The following is a 25,048-nucleotide window of genomic DNA, read 5'->3' on the forward strand; positions in this document are numbered from 1 at the left end:
AAAAACGACACCTCGTAGTAATTTACTACAGGAACGATAACTCCACTTCTGTACTCGGAGAGTTCCGAATGTAATAGAACCAACGGAAAGAGCCGAAATTTGCGAAAAAAAAGTACGGGAAATAAAAATGGACGACGATCAACGAAGAGCATTTGAATTGGCAACTTCTGGACATAACTTGATAATTACTGGACAAGCCGGGACAGGAAAAACTTTTCTTGTCAAACAAATTGTAAGGTATTTAAGACAACTGAAGAAAAATGTTGCTATTGTATGTTCTACCGGTATCGCCGCGACTCATTATGGTGAATTAAGGGCACAGACATTGCATAAATGGGCCGGGATAGAGGATGGCAGACACTTGAACGAAGAAATAATACACTTAGTAAAGACTGATGAAAGGTTCAATGTTGCTAAGAAAAATATTGAAAATGCCGAAATACTAATTATTGATGAAATTTCCATGATTAGCGCAAAAATCCTACATCAAGTTCAGTTACTTTGTAAAAATGTCAGAAATTCAAAACTCATCTTTGGCAATATCCAGGTGATACTTGTGGGAGACTTTTATCAACTCCCACCTATTTCAAACGAACTTTTTGGAGATCTTGGAAATCATTGCTATAGATTACCTTGGTTTGAAAATTATTTCCCACACAAAATTAACTTAAATATTATCCACAGACAGGAAGATCAGCTCTTGATTCAATGTATTAATGAACTTGAAATTGGAAATCTCTCAGAAGATTGTGTTGCATTTCTTCTTTCTCTTGATAGACCAATACAAAATAAATCATGTGTACACTTATTTGCTAGAAATTTAGATGTAGACTTGTATAATTACAACAAATTGCAAGCACTTCAAGGGGAGTTAAAGGTGTACAAAGCTGAGGATGAGGGCTCTCAACACTATCTCAACAAATTTCTGGCCCCTAAGAATCTAGGATTAAAACTTGGTTGTCCTGTTATGCTGATTAAAAATTTAAGTGACACATTAGTGAATGGACTTTGTGGAACTGTGACAAATTTATGTAATGATTCTGTAGATGTGAAATTTATGGAAAATCATAGTACACCAATTACAGTGTCCATTTCAAGAGAAATTTTCACAATATTTGACCCTGTGGATAAAATTGTTTTGGCGAAAAGAGTACAAATGCCCCTAAAAGTAGGATTTGCTATGACAATACACAAATCCCAGGGAATGACCTTGAAAAATTTAGTTATTGATTGCACGAATTGTATCCAGCCTGGGCAACTTGGAGTTGCCATAGGCAGAGCAGTATCTGTTCAGGGTTTGAAAGTAATAAACTTCCATAAAAATCTATGCAAAAAACATCCAGGTCATGTATACAATTTTTATGACAGTTTTTCAATTGGCATTGTGAAATGTGATCTAAGTTGTTGCAGGGATAATGTTGACATTAGTACTCTGACAGCAGATACTGGTCATAAATCTGAAGACACTGATGATGCTATCGAGTCAAAAGTTTTGAATGAGGATTCAGAATTTTCTGATTCAGAGATTGAAGAATTAGAATTCATAGACAATATTCTTAGTGATCCTGGTCAAAATGCACTTCCTGATCAGTTTTCACAATCAGAACTCATTTTGGACTCTGCAGTGCAGAAATATTCTGACACACCAGTAGAAACAATTATTTTCAGTTTCAGGGATGCAATCTGCAAAAGTTATAAATATTTTGATGACTGGTTTCATGAGCAATTTTCAATAATGGAAGACATAGGACTGAATACTTTTCCTGAAGGGGAAATGTCTTTTTCTCAGAAGCATAGAAATGATTATTTTATTAGATTCAACAAGTATCTTAACTCAAATGATTATGAAAAAAGTGCAAAAACCTTGCTTAATTATTATGAGCAAAATTCTGAAGGGCCAGCATTTCAGCTTTTAACTGCAGTTATGTTTCAGATAGAGAAAGAATTTTTTCTTCAGCTTTCTTCCTATCTTCAGTTATCTGCCCCTGAGCCTGTAAAAAAGCTAACTGTTCAGTCTGACCTGGAAATGGACTCTGCAGGAAAAGGGAAATTAAGGTACATAAGTGGATACATATTAGCCAAATTGAAACATACTTTGTCAAAAAAAATCAGAAATATATTATTCACCAAAGGTAAAGAAACAGAGTTGTCAAGATTTCAATCACAAATGGAAATTCTCAATTCATTGTGTACTTCATTTGATCATTTAAATGCTACAGCAGTAGAGCCGGAGACCCTACTTGAAGTTAAACACAGACAAAATGACAGAGAGAGTCTCACTAATGTGTCTGATTTGACCTTTAGTTTTTTCCAAAAACTTGAATTATTATGCCGTGAAAAACTTACTCATGATAAGCTAGTCGATGATAGAAAATATTTATTCAGTTCTATTAAGGGAGAAATACTCGATAGTTCTTATATTTTTCACACATGGATTCAGTGTGTTGCGAAGTCGAGAAATCAATTGAATGAAAATCAAACTGAAGATATTTCTGATCTTTTGTCTTCAATGGTCATGACCTGTGATAGTTACACAGAGATTTTCCAAGCAGTTGTCTCTTTATTCCTCAAAGTAAATTTAAGTCAGTTTCGAAGAGATTTCTTAACATTTTTGAAAAAAGAGAAGAGTGTCGCACTGCGTAAAAAGGTCATGAAAAGGTCAAAAACAGTTGTGAAAACTTTCAACATGAAATTTTTCTCAGAAGATGACTCTAGCAATAAAGAAGTTTCATTATTAAGGTTAAAATCTGAACTTTTACAAAATGAAAAATTCTTTACTGAACATTCATTTACCAAAAAGGATTTGATCTCAATATGTCAGCATTTTAATTTGAAAGCTACTATGAAGCAAAAGAAGGATGATATCATAAAAGTGCTTGTCGATGGAATTCTAGAAAATGTTCATGCATCCAATCAATCTGTACTTGACACTGAACAGGCAGGACCTAGTAACTCTCAACCTTCATATGCTGATCTGACTCCCGCTGGCTCTGTATCATCTGGACCTGGCCTTTCACCACAACCTAGAGAAAGAGGTAAGAGAACATCAAGCAAAGGAAAAGGTAAAGGGAAGGGCAAAGGAAAGAAAAGAAAAACATCTGCTGACAGAGATTTGAACATGACAGAGGAAGATCTTACTAGGTATGTCATCTGGTCTGAAAGTTATTAACTCCAAATTTAGGTGCAGAAAATATTTAAATGTTTCTAATGTTAATTTTAATGTTAATTCAGTGGATTTTCCATATGAAAATTCTGTTTTTTGTAATGTCATAATTTTACAGAGAAAAACCATTGGAAAAAATATTTAACATTTTCTCAAGAATAGTAAATGCATGATTAGTATTTGTTGTGGAAGCATCTCTCTGGTAGTTTATATTCAAGTTTTCTCAAAATAGGGTGGGACCAACAGAAGTGTCAGATCAAAGTTGCACATAGGAGCTGGAGAGAAATCCTGATTAAGAATTAATAGCAAGACCAGTGAGTCAGGTGAGGATTGTAGCCCATGGACCTCATGTTATAATTCATGTGAGAAATACTAGTACTGTATACACAAAAGAGGCCAAGTCTTCTGTGACAGTATTACATTGATAGGTTGGCCATTATCTATATCAAAAATTAAAAAATATCTGCAAATTCATTACTTAGATAAGTTTCTATTTACACTGTATATGTTTCTATGATGTACCTAAAATTTGTCTATAAATACTTTTTATGATTGATTGTGAAATACATGTATAATAATGTACTTTATATTATTTCAGAAACCTTTTAGTATGCCATATCTTTCCTTCTGAGCTTCTTTTTGGATGTTGTTCTGGCAATTCAGCACCTCCCGAGGCTCCCCCAGTGTTTGATTTCCTCGATACAGAGGCGTGTCCTAGAATAACAGAATTCATTGTGTTGCAGTATCCTAGGTAGGTAGGATTGGTATTAGCCCCATTATGTAGTGTCCTCTGTTGACAAAAAACATTTTCTATAACATCACTGTTTGTTCTTGATGGAATAATGGAGGCATTTGATTTTTTCAGTTTGTAAAGACAGAGCTCCTCAAAACCAAGCACAGATGATATAATGTCTTGTCTAGTCTGGTGTGAAATTAAATGCTTTTCTTTATTTTTTATTGTTTTGTTGTTTTTTATGCTATTCTCCCACTGTACGAACCAATCCATTGCATCATGATTTTCTTTCAAACGATCATCACTTACATCAGTGACAGGTCTAGTATCTCTGAAGTTTTTAATGAGGACACTAGTACATTTTAGGAGTTTAACTGTCACATCCAGTTGTGACCCTTCTGAACCAAGACTATCTTGATAAAGTTCCATGAGATGTAGCATATTCCCATCTAGTACATCCTCAGCTAAGTGATTCCTCATTTTGGCCTCAGGTGTCATAAACAAGTGTTCTTGGGATAATTTATGGTGTACTGGAAATGCATGAGATGATATGTCCCATATATAAGCTTTCCTAAAATGATTCCACTCAATGTACTTATCACCGAGCATTAAATGTCTCTTGCAGCTAGCATCAGTACCACTTTTCAATATGTTATTGCGAATTTTTTTTATCACATGGGAGATGTCCATTATGAAAAAAATTTGGGGGTTATCTAGACAATATATGTTTTTGAATGAGCAGGTTACTGGGTTCATTGTGCTAAATTCTGGTAGTAAAAGCTTGAATAAGTCTCTGTTGGACTGAGCCCCATCGGTACTTATATACTGTATTTTAAAATCAAAACTTGATAACATATTCACGGATTCCCAAAGCAACAAGTAAAGTTCATGTCCTGAGGCTGTAGTTGAGGGAAAATGGGCAAATGGGAATCTGAACCCTGTAAACCCCAAAAACAGGAGTTGGAGGGCATGTGTTGCTAAAGGTAACTGTCTTTTACTTGACGAGATCTGGTTAAAAACAATGGACTCAGGAGTGCATTCTGAGAATCCAATTAATTGAATTTCACCATCTTTTTTCTTGAATTGTAGGTCTGATTGAACAGACATTTCGTCAAATATTAGGCCGCCCTCTAACCCCTCTGGTGGAATTTTCTTCAGCTGGGCTTCATTCCTCATCCAATGAAGCACTTCTTTAGAGAATCCTGCCTCTTGATGAACTTCATTTTTAACTCTTTGTAGGAGTTTTTGAGAGGGAAGAACCAAAAACTTGCTATTTCTTAAATCTGTGTAACCACGAGGGCTTCTACACCACAAATTTAAACAGAACCGAACTACATCCCTATTCCACCTTCTCCCATTGGGATGTCTATCAAGTGCTATTTTTTGTGACTTTAAAAATGTTTTCATTTTGTTAGTACAATCAGGAAAAATTTTGCTCAACAGTTCAGACATGTCTTTATTGTCTGCTTCACACAATGTAACTGTATTATGCAAATCATCACTTTCCACACAGAGTTCACTTGGATTGCATCTGCAATTATTTGTATTTTTGAAGAATGATTTTTTTTCAACATTTGATTCAGACTGTTCTTCATTTTTATCAGATTGATATTTAGTTGATCTCTGGAGTTTTTTACAAAAGGTACAGATAAATGACATATTTGTCGCAGCTTGAATTGGTAAAACATTTATACAGTTTTTTGAGCGGAAGCAAATACTGCTGAAATTTTCATCACCAACTTTGGACAAGTGCTCTTCAAAAAAGGTAGTTTTCCTTTTATTTTCCCCAATTTTCTCAGCCCCTTTGCAAAAAGAAAGGTGTCTTATAATTTGGAATATTGTGCTGAAACTGTAATGTTCATTTTGTTCATTGATGCCAAGACTTGCTGGTTTAATAGTTCTTCCACGAATATTCATATGCCAAATTTTATCACTTTTCAGAGAAATTTCAATCATTACTTTGTTATTGTTTATTATGTCACCAGTAAAATGACCTAATTTAATACAGTCTGCAGTCTTTGAAAGCAAAAAAAAATCTTCTGGGATAATTGAACTTATTTCACTGAAAGGAACATCAGACAGTGGGGATTTTCTCCACGAGATTCCCAAATATCTCTTTGTCAATTTTGACCAGTCATCTTTTGAGCGAACTTGTATTATTGTGACATTTTCAAATAACCTCTTTATTATATTTCCTACTGCAAGACCAGTCACTGTACCCTTGAATTTTGTTATAATGTCCTGTAAATCAACGTATTCAGTGCCTGTGGAAGCTTCAAAATTTTCTAGTAACCAGATGTATAAAGAAGAAATATTTTTTTCACTCATTTTGAATACCTTTGCTTAATTTCATCTCTTTCCTTATTTTTTGCGCTTTAAAACAACCGCCGAAATATTTCCCGTACTTTTTTTTCGCAAATTTCGGCTCTTTCCGTTGGTTCTATTACATTCGGAACTCTCCGAGTACAGAAGTGGAGTTATCGTTCCTGTAGTAAATTACTACGAGGTGTCGTTTTTTCGTCACTTCCGTAATTTCTGCTTTGACATTTCTGGATTTTTGGCGTTTGACGGTTAATAAAGGGATAACAGAATAATGTTTGGTTGATAAAATGGCACGATTTACGACAAAAACCTCTACCGAATTAAGGCATGACTAGACATTTTGGTGACATGTAATAGGTATATGATATTTTAGGCCCGATATTCAAGAGGGGTCCGAATTAACAACCCGAAGTGACTTACCTTCTCTATTTTATAATACCCTGGTATGACTTTTTTCGTAAATCGTTAAATCTATGTTATTTTTTGGGTTTTTCATATGGAATACATTGTAAATAAGTACTAGAAACATAATTCTTGAGAAAAAAAGAAAAAAAAATATTTTGACCAGGGGTGTATATTGGGGGGGGGGGGGGGGTCCTGTCCACAAGTACCTGTGGATAAATAAAAACAATGTTAAAATTTCATGTGACATGTCGATAAAATTTTCACTTGTCAAGTATGCCCAGATTCCTGCCGAATGCCAATCAAAAGCGCCCTCGTTCTTTCGGAAGATTTTTTTTAAAAGTTTGTATCAAAGCTATTACATATTATCTTAATAGCAGGGTTTTATATTATATCACATGAAATAATCCTCCAGAAACAGAAACAGGACGGAAATTTTACTGTATGTGTAAATGTGTATCTGCACGAATTGATCTCATAATTCTGATTTCATGTGCGAAAAATGTTTCAAGTACCACAATTAGACTGTAAGCATATATACGATAGCCTATATATACTTCTTTTAGGAATATGGCAGAATTTGCTCAGGGAAATGTCGGTTGAAGACAGCCAATCCTTCAAAAATTTTCTAAGGGTTGACCAGAGACAGTTTTTCTGTCTACTGGAGATCACAAAAAACGATATTTCAAAAACAGATAACCCTATGAGGTCAACCAGAGGAGAGACTAGCTGTCACCCTCACAGGTACTTGTGGACAGGACCCCCCCCCCCCCAATATACACCCCTGGTCAAAATATTTTTTTTTCTTTTTTTCTCAAGAATTATGTTTCTAGTACTTATTTACAATGTATTCCATATGAAAAACCCAAAAAATAACATAGATTTAACGATTTACGAAAAAAGTCATACCAGGGTATTATAAAATAGAGAAGGTAAGTCACTTCGGGTTGTTAATTCGGACCCCTCTTGAATATCGGGCCTAAAATATCATATACCTATTACATGTCACCAAAATGTCTAGTCATGCCTTAATTCGGTAGAGGTTTTTGTCGTAAATCGTGCCATTTTATCAACCAAACATTATTCTGTTATCCCTTTATTAACCGTCAAACGCCAAAAATCCAGAAATGTCAAAGCAGAAATTACGGAAGTGACGAAAAAACGACACCTCGTAGTAATTTACTACAGGAACGATAACTCCACTTCTGTACTCGGAGAGTTCCGAATGTAATAGAACCAACGGAAAGAGCCGAAATTTGCGAAAAAAAAGTACGGGAAATATTTCGGCGGTTGTTTTAAAGCGCAAAAAATAAGGAAAGAGATGAAATTAAGCAAAGGTATTCAAAATGAGTGAAAAAAATATTTCTTCTTTATACATCTGGTTACTAGAAAATTTTGAAGCTTCCACAGGCACTGAATACGTTGATTTACAGGACATTATAACAAAATTCAAGGGTACAGTGACTGGTCTTGCAGTAGGAAATATAATAAAGAGGTTATTTGAAAATGTCACAATAATACAAGTTCGCTCAAAAGATGACTGGTCAAAATTGACAAAGAGATATTTGGGAATCTCGTGGAGAAAATCCCCACTGTCTGATGTTCCTTTCAGTGAAATAAGTTCAATTATCCCAGAAGATTTTTTTTTGCTTTCAAAGACTGCAGACTGTATTAAATTAGGTCATTTTACTGGTGACATAATAAACAATAACAAAGTAATGATTGAAATTTCTCTGAAAAGTGATAAAATTTGGCATATGAATATTCGTGGAAGAACTATTAAACCAGCAAGTCTTGGCATCAATGAACAAAATGAACATTACAGTTTCAGCACAATATTCCAAATTATAAGACACCTTTCTTTTTGCAAAGGGGCTGAGAAAATTGGGGAAAATAAAAGGAAAACTACCTTTTTTGAAGAGCACTTGTCCAAAGTTGGTGATGAAAATTTCAGCAGTATTTGCTTCCGCTCAAAAAACTGTATAAATGTTTTACCAATTCAAGCTGCGACAAATATGTCATTTATCTGTACCTTTTGTAAAAAACTCCAGAGATCAACTAAATATCAATCTGATAAAAATGAAGAACAGTCTGAATCAAATGTTGAAAAAAAATCATTCTTCAAAAATACAAATAATTGCAGATGCAATCCAAGTGAACTCTGTGTGGAAAGTGATGATTTGCATAATACAGTTACATTGTGTGAAGCAGACAATAAAGACATGTCTGAACTGTTGAGCAAAATTTTTCCTGATTGTACTAACAAAATGAAAACATTTTTAAAGTCACAAAAAATAGCACTTGATAGACATCCCAATGGGAGAAGGTGGAATAGGGATGTAGTTCGGTTCTGTTTAAATTTGTGGTGTAGAAGCCCTCGTGGTTACACAGATTTAAGAAATAGCAAGTTTTTGGTTCTTCCCTCTCAAAAACTCCTACAAAGAGTTAAAAATGAAGTTCATCAAGAGGCAGGATTCTCTAAAGAAGTGCTTCATTGGATGAGGAATGAAGCCCAGCTGAAGAAAATTCCACCAGAGGGGTTAGAGGGCGGCCTAATATTTGACGAAATGTCTGTTCAATCAGACCTACAATTCAAGAAAAAAGATGGTGAAATTCAATTAATTGGATTCTCAGAATGCACTCCTGAGTCCATTGTTTTTAACCAGATCTCGTCAAGTAAAAGACAGTTACCTTTAGCAACACATGCCCTCCAACTCCTGTTTTTGGGGTTTACAGGGTTCAGATTCCCATTTGCCCATTTTCTCTCAACTACAGCCTCAGGACATGAACTTTACTTGTTGCTTTGGGAATCCGTGAATATGTTATCAAGTTTTGATTTTAAAATACAGTATATAAGTACCGATGGGGCTCAGTCCAACAGAGACTTATTCAAGCTTTTACTACCAGAATTTAGCACAATGAACCCAGTAACCTGCTCATTCAAAAACATATATTGTCTAGATAACCCCCAAATTTTTTTCATAATGGACATCTCCCATGTGATAAAAAAAATTCGCAATAACATATTGAAAAGTGGTACTGATGCTAGCTGCAAGAGACATTTAATGCTCGGTGATAAGTACATTGAGTGGAATCATTTTAGGAAAGCTTATATATGGGACATATCATCTCATACATTTCCAGTACACCATAAATTATCCCAAGAACACTTGTTTATGACACCTGAGGCCAAAATGAGGAATCACTTAGCTGAGGATGTACTAGATGGGAATATGCTACATCTCATGGAACTTTATCAAGATAGTCTTGGTTCAGAAGGGTCACAACTGGATGTGACAGTTAAACTCCTAAAATGTACTAGTGTCCTCATTAAAAACTTCAGAGATACTAGACCTGTCACTGATGTAAGTGATGATCGTTTGAAAGAAAATCATGATGCAATGGATTGGTTCGTACAGTGGGAGAATAGCATAAAAAACAACAAAACAATAAAAAATAAAGAAAAGCATTTAATTTCACACCAGACTAGACAAGACATTATATCATCTGTGCTTGGTTTTGAGGAGCTCTGTCTTTACAAACTGAAAAAATCAAATGCCTCCATTATTCCATCAAGAACAAACAGTGATGTTATAGAAAATGTTTTTTGTCAACAGAGGACACTACATAATGGGGCTAATACCAATCCTACCTACCTAGGATACTGCAACACAATGAATTCTGTTATTCTAGGACACGCCTCTGTATCGAGGAAATCAAACACTGGGGGAGCCTCGGGAGGTGCTGAATTGCCAGAACAACATCCAAAAAGAAGCTCAGAAGGAAAGATATGGCATACTAAAAGGTTTCTGAAATAATATAAAGTACATTATTATACATGTATTTCACAATCAATCATAAAAAGTATTTATAGACAAATTTTAGGTACATCATAGAAACATATACAGTGTAAATAGAAACTTATCTAAGTAATGAATTTGCAGATATTTTTTAATTTTTGATATAGATAATGGCCAACCTATCAATGTAATACTGTCACAGAAGACTTGGCCTCTTTTGTGTATACAGTACTAGTATTTCTCACATGAATTATAACATGAGGTCCATGGGCTACAATCCTCACCTGACTCACTGGTCTTGCTATTAATTCTTAATCAGGATTTCTCTCCAGCTCCTATGTGCAACTTTGATCTGACACTTCTGTTGGTCCCACCCTATTTTGAGAAAACTTGAATATAAACTACCAGAGAGATGCTTCCACAACAAATACTAATCATGCATTTACTATTCTTGAGAAAATGTTAAATATTTTTTCCAATGGTTTTTCTCTGTAAAATTATGACATTACAAAAAACAGAATTTTCATATGGAAAATCCACTGAATTAACATTAAAATTAACATTAGAAACATTTAAATATTTTCTGCACCTAAATTTGGAGTTAATAACTTTCAGACCAGATGACATACCTAGTAAGATCTTCCTCTGTCATGTTCAAATCTCTGTCAGCAGATGTTTTTCTTTTCTTTCCTTTGCCCTTCCCTTTACCTTTTCCTTTGCTTGATGTTCTCTTACCTCTTTCTCTAGGTTGTGGTGAAAGGCCAGGTCCAGATGATACAGAGCCAGCGGGAGTCAGATCAGCATATGAAGGTTGAGAGTTACTAGGTCCTGCCTGTTCAGTGTCAAGTACAGATTGATTGGATGCATGAACATTTTCTAGAATTCCATCGACAAGCACTTTTATGATATCATCCTTCTTTTGCTTCATAGTAGCTTTCAAATTAAAATGCTGACATATTGAGATCAAATCCTTTTTGGTAAATGAATGTTCAGTAAAGAATTTTTCATTTTGTAAAAGTTCAGATTTTAACCTTAATAATGAAACTTCTTTATTGCTAGAGTCATCTTCTGAGAAAAATTTCATGTTGAAAGTTTTCACAACTGTTTTTGACCTTTTCATGACCTTTTTACGCAGTGCGACACTCTTCTCTTTTTTCAAAAATGTTAAGAAATCTCTTCGAAACTGACTTAAATTTACTTTGAGGAATAAAGAGACAACTGCTTGGAAAATCTCTGTGTAACTATCACAGGTCATGACCATTGAAGACAAAAGATCAGAAATATCTTCAGTTTGATTTTCATTCAATTGATTTCTCGACTTCGCAACACACTGAATCCATGTGTGAAAAATATAAGAACTATCGAGTATTTCTCCCTTAATAGAACTGAATAAATATTTTCTATCATCGACTAGCTTATCATGAGTAAGTTTTTCACGGCATAATAATTCAAGTTTTTGGAAAAAACTAAAGGTCAAATCAGACACATTAGTGAGACTCTCTCTGTCATTTTGTCTGTGTTTAACTTCAAGTAGGGTCTCCGGCTCTACTGCTGTAGCATTTAAATGATCAAATGAAGTACACAATGAATTGAGAATTTCCATTTGTGATTGAAATCTTGACAACTCTGTTTCTTTACCTTTGGTGAATAATATATTTCTGATTTTTTTTGACAAAGTATGTTTCAATTTGGCTAATATGTATCCACTTATGTACCTTAATTTCCCTTTTCCTGCAGAGTCCATTTCCAGGTCAGACTGAACAGTTAGCTTTTTTACAGGCTCAGGGGCAGATAACTGAAGATAGGAAGAAAGCTGAAGAAAAAATTCTTTCTCTATCTGAAACATAACTGCAGTTAAAAGCTGAAATGCTGGCCCTTCAGAATTTTGCTCATAATAATTAAGCAAGGTTTTTGCACTTTTTTCATAATCATTTGAGTTAAGATACTTGTTGAATCTAATAAAATAATCATTTCTATGCTTCTGAGAAAAAGACATTTCCCCTTCAGGAAAAGTATTCAGTCCTATGTCTTCCATTATTGAAAATTGCTCATGAAACCAGTCATCAAAATATTTATAACTTTTGCAGATTGCATCCCTGAAACTGAAAATAATTGTTTCTACTGGTGTGTCAGAATATTTCTGCACTGCAGAGTCCAAAATGAGTTCTGATTGTGAAAACTGATCAGGAAGTGCATTTTGACCAGGATCACTAAGAATATTGTCTATGAATTCTAATTCTTCAATCTCTGAATCAGAAAATTCTGAATCCTCATTCAAAACTTTTGACTCGATAGCATCATCAGTGTCTTCAGATTTATGACCAGTATCTGCTGTCAGAGTACTAATGTCAACATTATCCCTGCAACAACTTAGATCACATTTCACAATGCCAATTGAAAAACTGTCATAAAAATTGTATACATGACCTGGATGTTTTTTGCATAGATTTTTATGGAAGTTTATTACTTTCAAACCCTGAACAGATACTGCTCTGCCTATGGCAACTCCAAGTTGCCCAGGCTGGATACAATTCGTGCAATCAATAACTAAATTTTTCAAGGTCATTCCCTGGGATTTGTGTATTGTCATAGCAAATCCTACTTTTAGGGGCATTTGTACTCTTTTCGCCAAAACAATTTTATCCACAGGGTCAAATATTGTGAAAATTTCTCTTGAAATGGACACTGTAATTGGTGTACTATGATTTTCCATAAATTTCACATCTACAGAATCATTACATAAATTTGTCACAGTTCCACAAAGTCCATTCACTAATGTGTCACTTAAATTTTTAATCAGCATAACAGGACAACCAAGTTTTAATCCTAGATTCTTAGGGGCCAGAAATTTGTTGAGATAGTGTTGAGAGCCCTCATCCTCAGCTTTGTACACCTTTAACTCCCCTTGAAGTGCTTGCAATTTGTTGTAATTATACAAGTCTACATCTAAATTTCTAGCAAATAAGTGTACACATGATTTATTTTGTATTGGTCTATCAAGAGAAAGAAGAAATGCAACACAATCTTCTGAGAGATTTCCAATTTCAAGTTCATTAATACATTGAATCAAGAGCTGATCTTCCTGTCTGTGGATAATATTTAAGTTAATTTTGTGTGGGAAATAATTTTCAAACCAAGGTAATCTATAGCAATGATTTCCAAGATCTCCAAAAAGTTCGTTTGAAATAGGTGGGAGTTGATAAAAGTCTCCCACAAGTATCACCTGGATATTGCCAAAGATGAGTTTTGAATTTCTGACATTTTTACAAAGTAACTGAACTTGATGTAGGATTTTTGCGCTAATCATGGAAATTTCATCAATAATTAGTATTTCGGCATTTTCAATATTTTTCTTAGCAACATTGAACCTTTCATCAGTCTTTACTAAGTGTATTATTTCTTCGTTCAAGTGTCTGCCATCCTCTATCCCGGCCCATTTATGCAATGTCTGTGCCCTTAATTCACCATAATGAGTCGCGGCGATACCGGTAGAACATACAATAGCAACATTTTTCTTCAGTTGTCTTAAATACCTTACAATTTGTTTGACAAGAAAAGTTTTTCCTGTCCCGGCTTGTCCAGTAATTATCAAGTTATGTCCAGAAGTTGCCAATTCAAATGCTCTTCGTTGATCGTCGTCCATTTTTATTTCCCGTACTTTTTTTTCGCAAATTTCGGCTCTTTCCGTTGGTTCTATTACATTCGGAACTCTCCGAGTACAGAAGTGGAGTTATCGTTCCTGTAGTAAATTACTACGAGGTGTCGTTTTTTCGTCACTTCCGTAATTTCTGCTTTGACATTTCTGGATTTTTGGCGTTTGACGGTTAATAAAGGGATAACAGAATAATGGTTGGTTGATAAAATGGCACGATTTACGACAAAAACCTCTACCGAATTAAGGCATGACTAGACATTTTGGTGACATGTAATAGGTATATGATATTTTAGGCCCGATATTCAAGAGGGGTCCGAATTAACAACCCGAAGTGACTTACCTTCTCTATTTTATAATACCCTGGTATGACTTTTTTCGTAAATCGTTAAATCTATGTTATTTTTTGGGTTTTTCATATGGAATACATTGTAAATAAGTACTAGAAACATAATTCTTGAGAAAAAAAGAAAAAAAAATATTTTGACCAGGGGTGTATATTGGGGGGGGGGGGGTCCTGTCCACAAGTACCTGTGGTCACCCTAAGATATTTGGCTACAGGTAGGAACTCCTTTAATTAAGAGACAGTCCGCGAGAAAACCATGCAAAATTCAAAAAATCGTCCAAATGGAAGGTTGCAACTTGGGAGTTTTTAGTGGCTTAAAATTTTCTACATAAAGGTAGAAGTCAGAATATTCACAAAAAAATGTTGAACCCTGCACCTATTTTTAGTAACAGCTCATTTGCATATTTGTCGAAAATCACACAAAATTCAATGGAAAATGTATACAAATTGATCAAGTCAAAAAGTTACTTTTTGTAATCAGTTTATTTTCAAATTTTGTTTTATTTTCAAAGTCATGGTCCAATTAACACAATTAATGAGGAAAAACTGAATTCAAAGGAATATTTTATTTTTTACACATCTATTTATAGATCCTAAATAAATGAGTATGATTTTTTAGCCATTTTTAGATGCTCGTTTCTCTCAAGACCAAGGTTGAAATTAAATTAAATTAATTGTTACTTTAAGAATGATCTAAGGTCTACTTTGTATTAAAATATTGAGCTTGGGAAATAATATCTACATGTTTTAAATTAACTTTGAAATACCATATTTTGCTACAATTTTACATATTTTAAATAACAGTCTTTTACCATATTTTTGGATTATTTCTATGATATTTAAATGAAAAATAGAAGATTCTTAATCTAATATATTTTTTAAAAGAGGAATAACTAATTTGGATACTTCATATAACTTTCTTTTGCTTATTTTAGCCCCTTTTTACCAATTTGCTGAAGTTAAATTGTTATCTCCCCTTGCTGGAACTCTTTAGTATTATTGGGTAAAAAGTGACAGGTATGTCAATATGGAAAGAAGAAAGTCATGTATGATTATTTTTTCTTTACCTAGGGAGTTTTTGTGGAGCATTATTGCACTATGAAAGAGGGAAAACTTATTTTAAGATATTTGAATGTAAGAAAGAAACAACAACTTAGCTTGAATAAACAAAACAGGCCCATAGGAAGCAAATTCAGTGTGGGGGGGGGGGGGGGACAACCTACAATGCTACATTATCAACTACCAAGAATTCCATAGAAAGTAAAAAAAAAATTGAAAGGTCATCAGATGTTTGTTTTTTTTTTATTTGGGGCATATACTTGTAGTAGCTATGCTTTCTATAGGGTTCTGTCCTCGGGGAATCTACATGTATTTCATGGTAATTAACAGTTACAAAATTTTTCCTAACAAGTACATTTGAATAGGAAATTTAATCAAATAATAACAGAATATTTTAATCAAAATATACATTTGATATTTTGTTTAAGGCACCTGGCCCCCGTTCAAGTTCAAGATCATTTTATTCACTCAAACCATTTCAGGTACATGAGGACAATGAAGAATATTTACAACATATATTTATTATAGCGAGCGCAGCGAGCGTCGCGAAGCGACGCTCGCGAAGCGAGCTCAATAGACTAACGTGTATGAACAGAGGAAATTCGGATTGAAATCTGTACATACGTCAGCCAAATTTCTCTGTGCAACATTCCCAGAATTCCTGCACTACCCAATGTCCTTTGCGCGAATAAATCAAAAATAGTAAAAAAATTAAAGGAACATTGTTTCTTACCGAAATCTTAACGAAATGATTTAGCCTTACCTTATTCAAAAAATACCCCCATGCCACAACACCGGCCTTCACCTTGCCCTTCGGAAATGATACAAATGACGTCACCGGAAACTTACGAATATTGACGAAGTTATGTCGGTTGCTTCCGTGAAACTCGGAAAACATGTTGCGGTGCATAGCAACAACTTACTTGAAAAGAACGATTAAATGCAATCTCTTTTCAATAAAACTAGCGTTTGCGTCCTAAGTCAACAGAACTTTTCATCTGACGTCATACTTTCGTCACTTCAACGGTTCGGGTATTTCCGATTTTGTCGGAAACTTCCGAGAAGTTTGGAATCTCGATCCCGATGCTTGGGAAATGATTTCTTTTTATAGTTTTGTTTTATTCTTTTTGCTTTCTTTTTCTTGAATGATAGACAGTACATGTGTAGGTTTTTGATAGTAAATAAACTGCGCTCGCCCCAACGGTCACACCGTAAAACATATTAAATTTAGGTCAGAGGTACAAATATATGATATACATAATTAGAATATGAAAAGGAAACGAAAAAAGAAAAACACATATGAAACATGTAATAATGAAATAAGCGAGGGGAAAAATCATGGAGGACTGACGAACTAAAATCATATATTTTCAATATAAACGTACGTAGTTTTCTTAGTGTCTTAGCAACTTGTTTTGTCATCAGTTGAGAAAATATAATAAAGAATAGTAGAATACAAACACGTATTTGATTGCATACTCTCAACAAATTAAAAAATAATTGGTAATTTCAATCTACATGTAAATTGTTTACGTTTCATAAATTTAGTGTGTTTTTGAGTTAACCAAACATCGTCATTTCTAGGAATATTTTTAATTTTACATTACATACATGTACTTTAAACTACTGTGTTACGTAACATTCATATATTGATAAAGTCAGATCTCCAGTGGCGTATATTCCACATAGGCAAAAAGGCTGTAGCCTACACATCATTTCCTCAAGAGTAAAACTTTGGTTGAATAAAGGGGCGGGGAGTTGATAATAAATCGTACCTATTAATTTATTTTGTTGGAAATGAAAAAAAGTATTCTTTGCAATCCGCACTTTTATGCCTAACCGATTATGTTTACAGTTTTGCTTTATATTTAAGGACAAAAGTATTCCTTAGCTTGAAATTTTTTAAGCCAAAGTTCAAATGTTATTAATATCAAGTCTGTATCAGAAAATTTAATCAAAAGCAACAGGATCCCATAATATGTACAGGAAACGAAATTGATAACTTGCATTATATTTGTTAGTCAACATTTTGATCGAATTTTGATTATTTAGTAAGGAAGTTTCCATATTTTCTAAGCGGGTATCAAGTTAAAGGATAAGTTCCCAGTTTTGTTAAGTGGTCTTCACATCACGATATAAATTGTTGATTATTTAGTAAGGAAGTTTCCATATTTTCTAAGCGGATATCAAATAAAAGGATAAGTTCTCAGTTTTGTTAAGTGGTCTTCACATCACGATATAAACTGTAATATATGTACAATATTATTTTCACTGGTCAAATTAAAGTTGCAGATGTCTGAGTTTGCAAAAGTGGTTCCTTTGACCCCCCCCCCCCCAATACCTATCGAGAGGAAGCCCCTTGTCTACCAAAGCTTTGCAGCTCAGGTTCAATATGTGGCTTCACACAAGCCTACACATTAGCAGAAAGGAATATACGCCACTGATCTCTTATTAAAAATCATCAGCTCAAAAGGAGATGCCACCGATTTAGGTACCCCACCGATATAGGACCCTCCACGTTAAATATTGGCAAAATTATTCGGGGGAGGGCACTACACCCCCCCCCCCCAAGAAAATATGAGTCGTTACTGCAGCCAAAACTTTGCCAGTTTGCAGTACAAAGTGGTAAAAATTTAAAACAGGCTATAAACAGATAAACATGATAAAAGACTGAATTCATATACATTCAAATTGGGGGGGGGGGGGGGGGACTTATCAAATTTTGTCGAAATTATTTTCAAAATAATTATTAATAAAATTGTATAAGGCTTTGTAAATTAATATTTGATACTTTTCTCTGAATAACCATAAAGGTATTATTAATACCATTGCAGAAAGAGATAAATTGGGTTTTTTTTTAAATGTTATATCACTTATATGTATCCACTGAAAACAGTTGGGGGAGGGGGCGTGTCAGTCGATCAAGGTCAGGATCCAATCGTTTCACCCCATCCACCTCCCTACAGCTTACATACTAATATTGAAATGGATAAAATAATGAAAAATTATAAGGGCTCTGGAGGGGTGTTGCTAAAACGAGGAACGGAAAACGGAACGGAAAACGTATTATATTTTTTATTTTAGACTAAATCACTTCAAATACACAAATTTATAAACAATATATATTTTATAAATTCAATCCCCCATTATTTAATTCAAGTTGATTTATTCGTGTTCATAAAATCTCTTATTCACGAAAATCGCAGTCATAGCAGTGACGTAGAAACGATTTTGAAGGGGGGGGGGGGGAGGGGGGTAAAATTAAACTTACCTGAAAAGAATATTTGCCAAGCGAAAAAAGAAGACGATTGTTTGATTCGGGAAGTGGGATAAGAGTAAACTCCAGCATCTTTCATTTTCTTAAACTCCTTTATGGAGTATTTTGTGTAATATCTCCTGTTAGTATTTTTAAAAGATTGTACCAATTTAAAATTGGCAGAAAGCAAACAACTTAGTGAAGGCTCAAATTTTATATGTTCAAGTCTCAAAATTTATATGAATGATACTGAGAGTCCGTTTGAATTTAAATACTTGTAATTTCCCTTTTATTAATTAAAAAGATACTAACTTACTGAATACAAAATGTAAGGAACATGAATATTCATATGATTGTTTAAAAATTGCAAGTAAGCTTTTTTTCATTTCTAAACAATTGGCAAAATGCTAATCCTCATATTAGGGGTAATTTCTGACAATTTAGTTTAATTTAATATTTTCAATTTTAATATTTTTCAATCTTAATTATTATTTCAAAGAAAATTGTTACATGTTTCAATATCTAACATAAATTGTTTATAATTTAAAGTACTATATTTGACTTTGTAACCCATTTGAGTTTGAGCAATTTTTTCAAAAATTGGCAATTTGTAAATCCCCATATCTCAATTATTTATTATATCCCAAGCTCAATATTTTGCAAAGATAATGTTTAGAGTTATATTTGTACAATAAAATCAAAAAAATTAATTTCAAAGATTGGTCTTGAAAGATTTGGGGCATTAAATTTGTAATGCTTTTGGCAATTCTTGAAAATTGGCATCATGCCAATTTTCAAGAGTTGTCTGCCCTTTGATATATTGCATATTTGATTATGATAAATGTCAATTTTGAAAGAACATAGTCTTATGTTACTTAAAAATACCTTAATGGAAATGCAAGTTTAATTTTGAGTAAAATAAATCAAATGTGAATTTTACCATTTTTCTTGAATTTTTTAAGTACTTGTACTTAAATGTGCAAAAAGGAGTTGGCGCTGCCTACGGCTGCCATGTTGAATGATGGGAATTTTTTTTGGCCATTTTTGAATAACATATTATAAAGTCAAACTACCCACAAAATTTCATTAAGATATGACAACCTTCGATTTGGACAATTCTGCATGGTTTTCTCGCGGACTGACTCTTAAGTAGAGTGTACATGTACATGTATACTACAGGCAGATACGCGGAAAATGTAATTTTAGAATTTTGACCTATATATATTCCCATTTCCTCACACAGGGGAGAGTTTCAGAAGTTTGGGTTATTCATTCCGAATAGCTCATAACACCCTAAGCAGTATCATTCCAGATGTTTGTACCGCCCTGTTCAATGCCCTTAAAAATGTGCATCTCAAGGTAAACATAGACATGCTGATTAGTCAATAAACCTTTGAAAATAAAAAAAAATTGTGGAAAAGTATACACTGTGTCAAGTTAAATATGCTAATTACTGATCATAGGTGTAGCACAAACAGACTCAAGATTTTTTTCTTCTGACACCATTTAGCACAAACAGACTCAAGATTGAAAATGGATCGGTTACCGCCGCCACCCGGACTTAACCTTACTGGAAACTTAGCGGAGAACTGGAGAAGATTCCAACAGCAGTACGATGTTTACGCTGTAGCGAGCGGTGTCGCAAGCAAAGGAGACAAAGTCCAGGGGATGACCCTACTCCACGTGTTAGGACCGGACGCCATTGATGTCTACAACACATTCACGTGGACGGGAGACGACGATAAGACTAAGGTAGCAGATATCAAAAAGAAATTTAAGGAATATTGCAATCCTAAGAAAAATGTAACCTATGAGAGACACAGTTTTAATACACGAAATCAGAAGGAGGGAGACCCGGTCGACGCATTTGTGACTGAACTCAAACAAAAGGCAAGTGTATGTGAATTTGGTGAACTGAGAGATTCTTTAATAAGAGATCGAATCGTTTGTGGAATTCGAAGTGATACTGTGCGTGCCAGATTGTTAAGAGAACGAGAACTCACACTGCAGAGTGCCATAGACATTTGTAGGGCAGCGGAAGTGTCGGAATCGCAACTCCGAGAAATGGGAGAAGAGAAAAACGTTCACGCAGTCAGAGACAAGAAACAGAGGTACAAACAGAAGGATGCTCAACCCCAGCATAAAGGTCAGTGTAAATACTGTGGATTAGATCATCCTAAGGGGCCAGATCATTGTCCAGCTTACGGAAAAACATGTTATAAGTGTAAACAGATGAACCATTTCGCAGTCATGTGCAAGTCTAAGATGCGGACACATCCCGTGAAACAGAGAAACCCGAGGAAAGCAAAAGTTCATCATATTGAAGAGAGCCGAGAAGACTCAGATGATGACTTTTTCATGTATTCAGTTGACACACACAAGGATGATGATTGGACAGTAAAGCTACTAGTCAATGATGCAATACCTATTAACTTTAAAATTGATACTGGAGCCAAGTGCAATGTCATGAGTTTAAAAGCGTGCAAGTATGCCAACATTGACACTAAACAACTAATGCGTAGCAACAGTAAACGTTTCCTACTCTGGACATGCTATGAGAGCCTGTGGAAAAGTACGTACATCAGTGAGACACAAGGACCAGTATTTTCTTCTAGAAATACAGATTGTTGATGATGACGTCCAACCTGTTCTTGGACTCAAGTCCAATATTGACTTGAATTTGGTGAATCGTGTGTATACAGTGAAGAAGAATCAAAGTACCAAAAGTGCAGAAGGACTGTTGAAAGAATATGATCATTTATTTCATGGAATTGGATGTCTTCCAGGAAAATATGACATCAAGGTTGATTTCAGCATACCACCGGTAGTTGCGCCACCTCGGAGAATACCACATACTTTGAAGGACAAAGTTTTAGAAGAACTACAGAGGATGGAATCTATGAAGATAATCTCGAAAGTGGAAATCCCAACTCAGTGGGTCAGCCCTATTGTAGTCGTCAAGAAACCAAATGGGAAAGTCAGGATTTGTTTGGATCCGCGAGAACTGAATAAGGCTATTTTAAGGGAACACTATCCACTTAAGACCGTCGAAGAAGTGGTTGCTAACCTTAAGCATGCAAAGCATTTCAAAACTCTGGATGCCGCTTCAGGATTCTGTCAAATACAGCTGACCGAGGAGAGTTCGTGGTTCACCACATTTAATACACCCTTCGGAAGATTTAAGTTCGAGAGACTTCCGTTTGGAATATCGTCAGCGCCAGGAGTGTTTCAGAGGGCCATGTCTCATGTATTTGAAAATCAGCCTTGTGAAGTGATTGCAGATGACATTTTGATGTGGGCAGATAGTGAACAGGAACACTTAGAAAAACTCAGTCAAATACTGAAGAGAGCTGAGGATGTCGGATTACGTTTCAACAAGGACAAGTGCAAAGTAAACAAATCAGAAGTTGAGTATGTAGGACATGTTTTCAGTTCAGAAGGTGTGAAGCCCAGTGGTGAAAAAATCAAAGCAATTTTAGCAATTCCAGCACCAGAAAACAAGAAGGAATTACAGCGATTCATGGGGATGATAAATTACTTAGGAAAGTTTATTCCAAACTTGTCTACCAGGAACCAATCACTCAGACAGTTGCTAGAAACCGATGTTGCATGGCACTGGAATGACGAACAGGAAAAAGCCTTTAATGATCTTAAGGGAGCAATAACATCAACGCCGACATTGAAATATTTCGACGTTAATGAGGATGTCAAACTTTCCGTTGATATGGACTTGGTGCGTGCATCATGCAGAAGGAGCAACCTGTGGCTTATGCATCAAGAGCCTTGAATACAGCTGAGAGAAACTATGCACAAATCGAAAAAGAGATGCTTGGAATCGTGTATGGACTACAGAAATTCAACGAGTATGTGTATGGTAAAACAGTGTTAGTGGAAACAGACCACAAACCACTAGAGAGCCTGTTTAAAAAACCATTGTCTAGTGCACCTCCACGACTTCAACGTATGATGTTGAAAGTTCAGCAACATGACTTAGTGGTGAAATACAAAGCTGGCAAGGAACTCTACATTGCGGACACATTGTCAAGATCAACAGGATCAGATCCAGCTGAAGAGCAGGAGGAACAGTATGAAGTTCATGTTATAGAGACTATTCCTGTGAGTCAGGAAAAGGTGATGTTATTTCAGAGTGAAACCAAAAAAGACCCTGTTCTCATGAAACTGAAGGACACAGTTCTACAGGGATGGCCAACAAACCGGAAGGATTTAGACAGTGAACTTACTCCATACTGGAACTTTAGAGATGAGATAAGCATTGTTGATGGCTTATTGTTAAAAGGAGATCGTATCATTACACCAGAGCAACTTAGACCCCAGATGTTGAAAATTCTGCACAGCAGTCACCTGGGACAAGAGAAATGTATACAGCGAGCTAAATCAACATTGTTTGGGCCAGGAATAATCATGCAGTTGAAGGACATGATAGAACAGTGCAATATTTGCAACCGCTACAGGAATGCGCAGCAAAAGGAGCCAATGATACCACACGAGATCCCAAATCGTCCTTGGCAGAAAGTTGCAGCAGACATTATGTTTTTTGGGAATGCAAGATACTTGATAACCGTTGACTACTTCTCGAAGTTCATAGAGATCAACCGCTTACAAGATGGGAAAGCCGCCACCGTTATCGACATTCTGAAGCAACACTTTGCTCGACTAGGAATCCCTGAAGAGTTCATTAGTGACAATGGACCTGAATTCGCAAACCATGAATTCAAAAACTTTTCGAAGGAATATGACTTCCGTCATATTACATCTTCGCCGAGATATCCACAGAGCAACGGTATGGCTGAAAGAGCTGTGCAGACCATCAAAAATCTGTTTAGGAAGGCACAGGATGACCACAAGGATCCGTATATTGCGCTCATGGAGTTGAGGAATTCAGAAATACCAGGAGTGAAACTTTCACCAGCACAGCTTCTATTTGGACGAACCACAAGGACGCTCGTACCAACCGTCAAATCCAAATTGCGACCAATGGGATTTAACTCAGAACTTGTTCGCGAGGAACTCCAGAACATTAAAGATGCACAAAAGTCTCTTTACGATCGCAACTCAAAACCTCTTAAACCACTTGACAATGGAGATGTAATACGTGTTAGGATTCCAGGACAGTCTATCAAAACACCAGGAAGAATCGTTAGACCTGCAGAAACACCGAGATCGTATTTCGTACAACAAGGGAATACCACCGTGAGGAGGAACCGCAGAGACCTTATCAAAACGAAAGAACTGAGCACAGAACAACCAGTAGATTAGATACCGAAGAGTCTGTTAACGGTCACTGTGATTCGTTTTGTGATAACTCTAACCGTGTCAATGGTCCGTCTATCAATTCTGGAGACGAAACAACTAGTGTTACCACATCGAGTGGTCGGGTGATCAAAGCACCTCGCAGGCTGGTGACGGAGTGTTAATTCAAACAGTTAAAGTGAATTTCTGAATCTGATGTGTACATTCATTGTTCAGTTTTGTAGTTCAGTTTTGTTAGTTGTAGTAAAACAAAAAAGTAAGAATATTGAGAGCTGTTTTATTATAATGATAAAATGCAAATTTATTTCAAAATTAATGTAATTTTAACAAACATTTTGCAGTTAACTTAAAAGGGGAGATGTGACATTATCTGTATCTAAGAACAGTAACTCTTATACATGGTGTCAGAAGAAAAAAAATCTTGAGTCTGTTTGTGCTACAATAGGTACCATCTTCTGAAGCCGAGTGGGAGAATGTTGCTAGGGAGTTTATGGAAAGATGGAATTTCCCCAATTGCCTCGGAGCTATGGAAAACACGTTGTCTTTCAGGCTCCATTCAAAAGTGGCTCATTCTACTTTAATTACAAAAATACACATAGTGTTGTTTTAATGGCTTTGGTTAATGCCAACTATAAATTCATATACGTAGATGTTGGCAGCAATGGGAGGGTGAGTGACGGTGGAATATTTAGGGATTGCACCCTGCGCAGTGCCATGGAAGACAATTCTTTGAACATGCCGGGCCCAAAACCTCTTCCTGGGAGAGAGAGGGACGTCCCTTATGTTATTGTTGGGGATGAGGCGTTTCCACTTAAAGAGTACCTAATGAAGCCCTACCCTCAAAGATCAGGTCTTGATGATAAGCAGAGAGTATTTAATTATAGGTTGTCAAGAGCCCGCAGAATCGTAGAAAATGCATTTGGGATTTTGAGCAATAGGTTTAGAGTACTGAGATCCCCAATTCTGCTTTCACCAGAAAAAGTGGAAATCATGGTACTGTGCTGCTGCGCTCTTCATAATTTTTTGCGGCCCGATTTTCAAAAT

At 35.4% G+C, this 25,048-nt stretch overlaps 2 protein-coding genes and 2 long non-coding RNA genes across 5 annotated transcripts; 3 read left to right on the forward strand and 1 right to left on the reverse strand.

Moving 5' to 3' along the window:
- The first annotated feature begins 1,911 nt into the window (after window positions 1-1,911).
- LOC134245658 (uncharacterized) lies at window positions 1,912-3,997 on the forward strand. The gene is made up of 4 exons (XR_009987482.1): window positions 1,912-2,055; window positions 2,939-3,141; window positions 3,396-3,486; window positions 3,762-3,997. It is a non-coding gene; the product is annotated as an uncharacterized LOC134245658 (long non-coding RNA).
- A 6,084-nt stretch (window positions 3,998-10,081) lies between these two features.
- LOC134245660 (uncharacterized) lies at window positions 10,082-12,279 on the reverse strand. 2 transcript variants are annotated; one of them, XR_009987483.1, is made up of 5 exons: window positions 12,136-12,279; window positions 11,050-11,252; window positions 10,705-10,795; window positions 10,277-10,429; window positions 10,082-10,162 (listed from the first exon to the last, which is right to left on the reverse strand). It is a non-coding gene; the product is annotated as an uncharacterized LOC134245660 (long non-coding RNA). The 2 variants fall into 2 exon arrangements; XR_009987484.1 differs by having other exon boundaries at window positions 11,050-11,353.
- A 7,987-nt stretch (window positions 12,280-20,266) lies between these two features.
- LOC134245662 (uncharacterized protein K02A2.6-like) lies at window positions 20,267-22,520 on the forward strand. The gene is made up of 2 exons (XM_062727936.1): window positions 20,267-21,260; window positions 21,349-22,520. The coding sequence occupies exons 1-2, from the start codon at window positions 20,267-20,269 to the stop codon at window positions 22,518-22,520; spliced, it is 2,166 nt and encodes a 721-aa protein (XP_062583920.1).
- A 38-nt stretch (window positions 22,521-22,558) lies between these two features.
- LOC134245665 (uncharacterized protein K02A2.6-like) lies at window positions 22,559-24,010 on the forward strand. The gene has a single exon (XM_062727940.1). It carries the CDS (start codon window positions 22,559-22,561, stop codon window positions 24,008-24,010), a length of 1,452 nt encoding a protein of 483 aa, XP_062583924.1.
- Window positions 24,011-25,048: the final 1,038 nt, after the last annotated feature.

Source organism: Saccostrea cucullata, unplaced genomic scaffold, assembly GCF_032062105.1.
Source record: "Saccostrea cucullata isolate Sc308-1 unplaced genomic scaffold, CSIRO_AGI_Scuc_v1 ctg2883, whole genome shotgun sequence".
Lineage (NCBI taxonomy): Eukaryota > Metazoa > Mollusca > Bivalvia > Ostreida > Ostreidae > Saccostrea > Saccostrea cuccullata.

Bases quoted from the DNA above. Each gene is read 5' to 3' on its own strand.
- LOC134245665 (XM_062727940.1), top strand. From the start codon at position 22,559: ATGCTTGGAATCGTGTATGGACTACAGAAATTCAACGAGTATGTGTAT.
- LOC134245662 (XM_062727936.1), top strand. From the start codon at position 20,267: ATGGATCGGTTACCGCCGCCACCCGGACTTAACCTTACTGGAAACTTA. The intron at 21,261-21,348 runs GTAAACGTTTCC...ATTTTCTTCTAG, and splicing joins ACAACTAATGCGTAGCAACA to AAATACAGATTGTTGATGAT.